The 8464-nt window shown below is 47.8% G+C and overlaps 1 protein-coding gene across 1 annotated transcript; it reads left to right on the forward strand.

The window, feature by feature from the left end:
* On the forward strand, nucleotides 1637-7973 carry EDN1 (endothelin 1). The gene is given in 5 exon segments (NM_213882.1): nucleotides 1637-1775; nucleotides 3299-3467; nucleotides 4765-4923; nucleotides 5078-5194; nucleotides 6719-7973. Coding segments are annotated over 5 exon segments (612 nt in total). The 5' UTR covers nucleotides 1637-1711; the 3' UTR covers nucleotides 6822-7973.

Consider the following 8464-nt stretch of genomic DNA (forward strand, 5'->3'; position numbering starts at 1 on the left):
CCGAGCAGACACATCTTTTTCTTGTGCAGCGCAGATGCTCTAAATTTTTCCCAAGGACCTTAACTCAGCCACACTGAGGACTTGGATGGACCATGGAAATTCCGGGTGCCTCAGTTTCCCCACTTGCAAAATGAGGCTAATTGAAAAAGCCACGGGTCTTATATTCACGGTTTGCATTATACATGACAGCATGTTGTCTCCTGCAAGGTAACTGCCCTGGGGGGAACCTCAGGTTATTTCATGGTTACACAGACAGGAAACTGCTATTGAAAAAGTAAACACATTATTAAATGTGAGGTATGATCTGATCCCTCATTCAGTGCGGGCATTTCTCTCTTCCCAACATCACCCAAATCGCCTATTCACCCAACACCCCTTTGACTTAAAGGCCAAAGGAAAACACCCAAGACCCAGAAAAGATGTCCCGCGTAGGAAGTAAATGGAATATTCTGAGGGGCATCCCGCGGTCTGTGCCAGGCGCCAGCCCTTCCCTTCCAAAGCTCCCACCTCAGGTGCCTGTTTCCTTCTGTTATTTGGAAGCTCAGGCTGTTATTTTTGGCCAAAACATCAGCTCCCCCCGCGCCCCCCCATAGCTCTTCGTCGCCCCCTGGCGTTCCTTTCACGCTATTTCTTAAGATTGGTGACCCTGGAAGTGGGGCGATGGGCAAAGCCAAGGAGAGTGGGCACGCATTACAAAAACGTTTATGGGGGCTCCTAATCAGCAATATCGAAAGGATTGGGTATGTGCCTTAAAGGATTTTTTTAAAAAAAACTTCCTTTCCTTGCCAATCCCTCTCCGATCTTTCTCACTGTGGACGCAAAGAACTTGAGCAAAACAGACTGGGCGGGGGAGGGGGGTGCTTAGAAGTCAGAAAAGCGCGTGGATCTGCCAAAATCATTTGACCCCGAGTCGGGAGGGGGGCGCGAGGAGGGGGAGCGTTCCCTTGTCTGATCAGCACTGAGGAATCGGAGCGACATAAAAGGCAAATGAAGCGAACAACAATTCAAAAAAAAAAAAAAAATTCCCCGCACACAACAATACAATCTATTTAAACTGTAGCTCATACTTTTCATACCAATGGTATGACTTTTCTGGAGTCCCTCTGCTGATTCTTGAACTCCGGGGCTGGCAGCTTGCAAAGGGGAAGCAGGCTGCAGCGCTGCACCGGCAGGTTTACCAAAGGTCTCTAATGGGTATTTTCTTTTTCTTAGCCCTGCCCCTGAATTGTCAGACGGCGGGCGTCTGCCTCTGAAGTTAGCAGTGATTTCCTTTAGAGCCCGGCCTTATCTCCGGCTGCACGTTGCCTGGTGGTGACTAATGACACAATAACATTGTCTGGGGCTGGAATAAAATTGGAGCTGTTTACCCCCACTCTATAGGGGTTGAATATAAAAAGCCGGCCGAGAGAGCTGTCCAGGTCAGACGCGCTTCTGCCTCTGCGCTGAGACCAGCGCCGCCGGGTCCCCGGTCTCCACTGCGGTCCCCGCGCGCCACCACCGCCGCCGCGTGCGTCCTCGGACCGCTCCCACTGCCTTCTCTCCCGGCAGAAACTTCCTTCTCCCGATTAAAGAGCACTCAGGCTGAAGGATCATTTTGAGATCTGAATAACCCGAAGCGCTTGGAAGGAACCGAAGCCATTTTTCTGCCTTTTTCCCCCCGCTTTCGGGTTTAGTTCGCAGGGGGAGGATTTTGATCCTTTTTTTTTTCAGAATGGATTATTTCCCCATGATTATCGCTCTGCTGTTTGTGGCTTTCCAAGGAGCTCCAGAAACAGGTAGGCACTTTGCCTTGTAAATCCTTGAACACTGACGTTTTTTCTCCACTTTAATGCTTTTCTTGCTTCTGTTCCAACCCCCACTTCTTTTTATGGCTGCTGCTCAGATATCAGGTGTAGGAGAATGAATGCTCAAAGCTTGCTTAAGTTTTCTAGTGGAAGAAAAAAAAAAAAAATCCTCTGAAGACAATTGCTCCCGTAGCATTAAAATCACACTGTTATCATTGCCTAGTGTATTTCCTTGGCTTTAAAAAATGTAACTCAATTGAAGATAAGATATATAACTTAGCCAAATGGATTTGCAGTGTATGTGGTCATACAGGTACTAAGAAGTATAGGGATTTATATCTTCTTCAAATACTCTTTTAATAGTGTGTTAATGCGTAAAATATTTAAACATTTCAGCTTGAAGCCAAGGAATTTTATTTGAGTCATTCAAGCAATATATGAGTAGGAAAATCATGCGCAGAACAGTCTAATGAACCGCCCCCCCCAGGCAGTTTCGGGTGAAGCAGATGTTTTCTTTAAACTTTGTCATTATTGACTTTAGGTTTCTTTTTGGCAGGTTTTTGGCACTCAAAACAGTGTGGGCTCTATTTCCAGTCGTATTCACCTGTCCTGGGAGAGGGAGCTAGGATAAATCTTGGCTGCTTAAGGATTTAGATAGTATGTATGCATCTGCCTGGTCCCTTCTTTTAGGGTCAAGACACTTTTTTTGTCTTTTGGTGACCCCGACTAAAGAGAAAAGACGTAAGGGATGAAAATCCTGGAATGTGTCTGATCATTTGAAATGTACAAAATCAGGCTGATAAGCTGCAGGGCTAACTCGTCAGTAAGAGGAGGCAGTGGGGACGGGGAGGCAGCAGGTCCCACGTATCCCAAACCGCTCCTCGAATTCCAAAGCCTGCAGAACCTTGACTGGGTCCCCCGAGCTGCTGCTGAACTTCCCCTTAGGTTAGTGGTTTCTCTGGCACTTACTGCCTGAAATCAATATTTTAGAGTGGATTTTTCTTCCCTCTCTCCTTTCACCTCCCCAAAGCTCAGGACCACCTCCTCATTTCAACAAGTGTGTACCACCTGGGCTCCTCCCTGCCTCATACCAGGTGTGAGGTGGCGGCTTCTCCCCTAAACCGAAGCTCAGCTCTCATTTCTGATTTAGGAAAAGACAGTCTGATTTATTTAGTTTTAGGTTCTTGGTCATCAGCCAGTTTCAAGACACTGGAGGTTGTACTGTTACTAAGGTCTATGCTGAAGCCAATTCACATTTCTAATAGGCAGTATTTCCAAGCATTTCCTGGGCTGGTAAGCCCCTGTATTTGCGTCATCTCTCTGAAGGTGGCGAAGCCCGTGGTGATAAAAATGAAGTCACGTTAAGGAGGGCACGTTATGTTTCTTGCTGAAGGTCGGCTGTGTGCTTCCTCTGCTTTTATCTGCTCGGCTAGATCTGGCGTGGAGACTGGGACCGGTGTGCCTCCGGGCCTCTGAGGGGACACCTCGCATTGACCTGCTCTTTCTCTCCCCAGCGGTCCTGGGCGCCGAGCTCAGCCCGGGAGCCGAGAGCCAAGGGGAGACGCCCTCTCCCCATGCATCCTGGAGGCCCCGTCGGTCCAAGCGCTGCTCCTGCTCTTCCCTGATGGATAAAGAGTGTGTCTACTTCTGCCACCTGGACATCATCTGGGTCAACACTCCAGAGTGAGTCCCTAGAGGGCACCGTTACTCTAGTCTTCCCTGCCCTGGCTTCACGGGCGCCTGGAGCCCACTTACGCTCCTTCCTTTTTGGTTTGGACCCTGCTGGCCATGCCAAAGGGCCTCCATGGGGAAAGTGCCCCTTAGGGGCCTGCTGGACATCTCTGGGGCTTTGGGGTGGGGGTGGGGGGGGTGGGGGGCTCTTTTCTCCTTGGGATCTGCCTGGCTCAGGGAATACACTGCTGAGGTCCTAGGTGGCTTAGTCCAACCTGTGCTTCCCAAGGGAGGGTGGAGCCTGAAGAGGCAGAAGGGATTATAGGAAGTTAGAGTCCCATCTTCTCCTTGTACTTGCAGAAAAACTAAGACCCACAATGTTCAAGTCACTTGTGATAAATTCCTATATGGCAGACGGAGACCTAGGACGTGGGTGTCCTGGCTCCTCTGGGCTTGTCCTTTGGAAAAGCCTATTTCAAGACAGCCACAGAAACACTCTCCTTAGCTTTCCAGTTCCCCACCCTGACCCCCCTGAAAGCTAGTCCATCATCAGAAGAGTCACAAATAAAAACACACGGATTGTGCCTGTGGTGCCCCATTATGGCAAGAGATGACCAATAGCCAAAGGAAATCAAATCAAACCAAACAAAAACCAAGCCTAACAGTAAGGTGATACTTTCAAGGGGATCCCTTTACTCCTTGGTAAAGGACCCATTGGAAATTACTGGAGAGCTTTCTGGGAAGAGCCCATCTCTAGTCATGTGCTATCAACAGATCCCAGGAGGTGTGCAGACCTGGGCATGAACCATGCCCCCAGTGCCCTGTCTCCTCCTGCCTCCTCGGGGGGGGGTCCCTTTAGCTTTACCGTATATGATTTGAGTTAGAAATCTGTTTTCAAAATCTTGTGAGTCATAGTTTTGCATGAAAGTCCCCCCTCCCAAGAGCTGCTAACTGAATACAAAGTTAGAAAAGGAAGAGACTATGAAATAATGACCAAAGCAGAGCTGTCATAACTTTGGACCCCAAACAAGGTTGCTCTGGTCGAGGAGAAATTGAACTTGGGTGAGAGTTAACATGGAATTTCATTGACTTAGAAAACCTGATTTTGTCTTGATTGGGTCTACCCACTTAGGGCCATAGATGGGCAACGTGACTTTGATAGTTCTTATACTCATTCTCCTTAGGCTCCCTACCAAATGCTGTGGGGTGAGCTCCCGCTGTCTTCATGGAATGGGCTCGCCCCAGAGGATGCAGCCTTTGGAGGTGATTAATTATGCTAATATCTTTTGTTCTTCTCTTTCCATAACAGACACATTGTCCCATACGGACTTGGAAGCCCTTCTAGGTCCAGGCGATCCTTAAAGGATTTGTTTCCTGCAAAGGCAGCAGACCGCAGGGATAGATGCCAGTGTGCCAGCCAAAAAGACAAGAAGTGCTGGAGTTTCTGCCAAGCAGGAAAAGAAATCGGGTGAGTAGAAACACCTTTGTTTTCGATCAGTTCTGCAAACCTCCTGGCCGGCTTCCTCTTATGATGCTGCCTGCTTGTTGGAAGGAGATGAACAGAGCTCTTAAGGACCACTGGAGGTTCTATGGCTGAACTGTTTTCCCTGTGTGTATTTTAGCAGGGACCAAGACACAATGGAGAAACGCTGGGATAACCAAAAGAAAGGAACAGACTGTTCCAAGCTTGGAGAGAAGTGTATTCATCGGCAGCTGGTGATGGGAAGAAAAATAAGAAGGTAAGGGGCTCACGAGAACGTCGGGGGTGGGTGGGTGGGTGGGGCATCAGCCATCAATGCTCTCCTTTCCCTGTCAGTCTTTCCTTGGTGAGAGAAAGGCTCAAAAGACAGAAACAGAGGAAAGAGGAATCCCTGTATCCTCCAGATTGAAACGAGCAGAGGAACCTTCCCCAGTGTTTTCTCGACAGCCCTGAATGCAGACTGCTGTCTGCCGTACACCAGGGTACATCCTAAAGAGAGCATCTCCAAACAAAACGTATCCAGAGACACCTTTGCCATCTGGTCACCTCCAGTTCGGGTTTTTTGTTGTTCAATCAAAGTGTCAGGTGTCATCAAAGTCTTCAAAACATAGCGGTTCTTCCCATGCCCGAAGGGACGATCAGCTCCTTAGGTAGCACTGGTGAGAGTTAGAATGTGCCAGTTTGGGGGTTATTTATTTATTTAATAGGGAAATGCGTTTGGTGGTGAGCCAATGTCGTTCCCGAGATTGTCATTCTCATTTCTTAGTCTGTCGTGAGCTGAGGCGGAGGAGGGATCGGGTTAGGGATTCCACGGGGTGACCTTGAGCAGCTTTCTGGTGGCAACCGTCCCAAGTCCTCAACAGCTGGGACGTCACAAGCTGGAGGGAGCGGCCCTGCTTCCAGATCTGTCCCCTCGCCTGCCCTTCCCCTTCAGGTTCAATGGCACCCTGGTGGCCGGACGTCCCAGGGTCCAAGCGTTCCCAACACAGGCCAGACCATCATGAACTAACTCTGAGTTATTCATTCCTGCGGTGTGAATATTCTCAGCTGCCTGTGACATCCCACGTGCTGTTGAGGCTTCCGTATTTATAAACTCAGGCCACTACTGCTCCCCCAGATGGCGAGATTACCTAAAGCATTGTTTCTGAACTGACTGGGAAATTATTCTTATTTTTTTCTATTCGTTTCCATTTTACCAACTATTAAATCAATGCTACAGTTCTTTTTTCTTTCTCCTGCAAAAGAAAACATTAAACCTGCAAAACCCAAATTTTTCGAGTGGCCATAGAACATTGCTTGGGGCCTACCTATAGGCCTCTTCTTTTAAAAGTTCTTTCCCACAAAACCCCCTATAATTCCTTACGTGATTAAGAAAACTCCTCGGACTATTTGAAACCAACTAAGAGAGTTAATCTCTCTACATAATCCCTCCCGGGTTGGGTTGGGGGTTGGGATAGGGCTAAAGAAGAGAAGAGAAGAGTATATTTCTAGTTTACCTGAAAATTGTATTTTTAAAATTGTATTCAATACCCAATTCCCTTCAGACGTGACCTATGACCCTCCATCTCCACGATCCCCTCCCCCCGCCTTCTAAGCATCAGAAGTAGTTTATTTTCACTTGAGTTTGGCAAAGTAGTAGGCGATTGTGGTTGGGGGTGAAAGTTCAGGGTCCGGATTTAGATTTGTTTGGGCCAGATTCTAATTTTAGATGTTTCTTTTTGCCCAGGAATGATTTTTGTTAAAAAAAAAAAAAAATGTGTTTTCTCCTGTCTTGTTTAAATAGGTTGGAGGCCATCAGCAACAGCATCAAAACATCTTTTCACATCGCCAAGCTGAAAGCCGAGCTCTACAGAGATAAGAAAGTGACCCATAACCGAACACACTGATGACAGGTTGGCCGAGCCTGTCTGAAGCCATCTCGTCCCCAGGGAGCCCCGGGCCCGACTCTGCGCTCGCTTGGCAGGGGCTGAGATCAGAGCAGAAGCCTCCTCTGTTCAGACCGTTCCTTACTGCAGACTGGCACAGGACCAGCACCCTCGCCTGAACATTCCAGAAAAGGCTTAAGGAGTCCCCCCAGCCGGTCTTCATTGGCCTCCATCAGTGCTAAGCGCGGCCGTCTGTCTCTCCTCCTTTGCGGTGATGATGGGCCACTCGAAGAAAGCAGAGAGAGACACGGATGCCACCTGCAAACCAGGGTGGCCTCCTCCAGCCCAGAGGGAGGTGACGAGCTTCCACGTGCGGGCGGAGACCTCCAAGAGCGTCCGGAGGGCGTGTTTTGTTGTCCCACGCAGGCGCCTGGCGCATTTCAGGGAGAAACACCCAAGTCCACACCAAGAGCTTTCCAAGGAAGGCGCAGACTGAAAAAACCCTCGAGGCACAAGCCCTCGAGTTAAAAATGAACAAGACTTTGCTTTCTTCCGTCTCGAGATGCAAAACCGAGAGAAACTGTTACTACTGGAAAATCAGGATGAGTTTCATGAATATGAGTCTACCTCACCTCTGCTGCACTCCGCCTAAAGTATTTCCTCACCTTTAATTATTTGCCTCCCCAAACTCCCCCCCCACCCCTCCCCCCAAGCCCCCACACTAAAATCCTAGCCTCGTGGAAATCTGTCTTACGTGTCAAGAGTAGATATAACACTTTCACGGTAATCTACTAGCTCTATTCCATAAGAAAAAAAATATCACTGAACCAGGAGATTCCCATGTCTTGATTTTTAGAAACACAAGGGTATACGGTTGTTGATGAGAGCTATTGAAGGGAAAACATTGGTTATGCTTTAAAGCAGTAAAATTATTTTCCTTTATGTAACTGGCAAGTGGAAGAGGTTGGATTAAATTTGGATGTACTTATTTTTTTACAGATATTTATATTCAAACAATTTATTCCTTATATTTACCATGTGAAATATATGTCTGGGCAGGCCATATTGGTCTATGTATTTTTTTAAAAAATGTATTTCTGAATGAAATTGAGAAAATGCTTCGTTTTGCCTATCAAGGTAATGACTTTAGAAAATAAATATTTTTTTTCCCCTACTGTACTGCCTTGGAATCATTTCTGACCTTCCTGACAAGCGAGCCAAAGTGGTGAGAATGAAAAAGGGAAAAGGTGGTTTCTCGGAAAGGTGACAATGAGAAGGGAAACAGTCTCGGCTAATGCACGCAAGACTGCGATGTAGATTTTAAAAGTTGCCCTTAGATTGCATTAAGCTAAAACCAAAACAAAAACCCAGCTTTCACACCTCTGTCTTTCCTCCCCAAGGGCTGCCTTCTGCTTCCCCTTCACCTGGAAACTCTCCGGGGACTGTATCCATTAGCTTAGCTTTGGCTGTTAGACAGGATCCCAGGGTTTAAGCTGATGGCGTGGTGAGAGGTCCTTTCTCCATAGGAATAAACTGAAGGAAGTGCTGGCAAGGCCACCTTCCCAAAGGTACCTAATCACACACAGTCCTGCACCAGAGCTGCTTGGAGAAAATGGCCTGCGCAGAGCAAGTAAGGGCTCCCAGTGGCTTTTTATTTGCTCAGA

This window comes from Sus scrofa, chromosome 7 (assembly GCF_000003025.6).
Source record: "Sus scrofa isolate TJ Tabasco breed Duroc chromosome 7, Sscrofa11.1, whole genome shotgun sequence".
Classification (NCBI taxonomy): Eukaryota; Metazoa; Chordata; class Mammalia; order Artiodactyla; family Suidae; genus Sus; species Sus scrofa.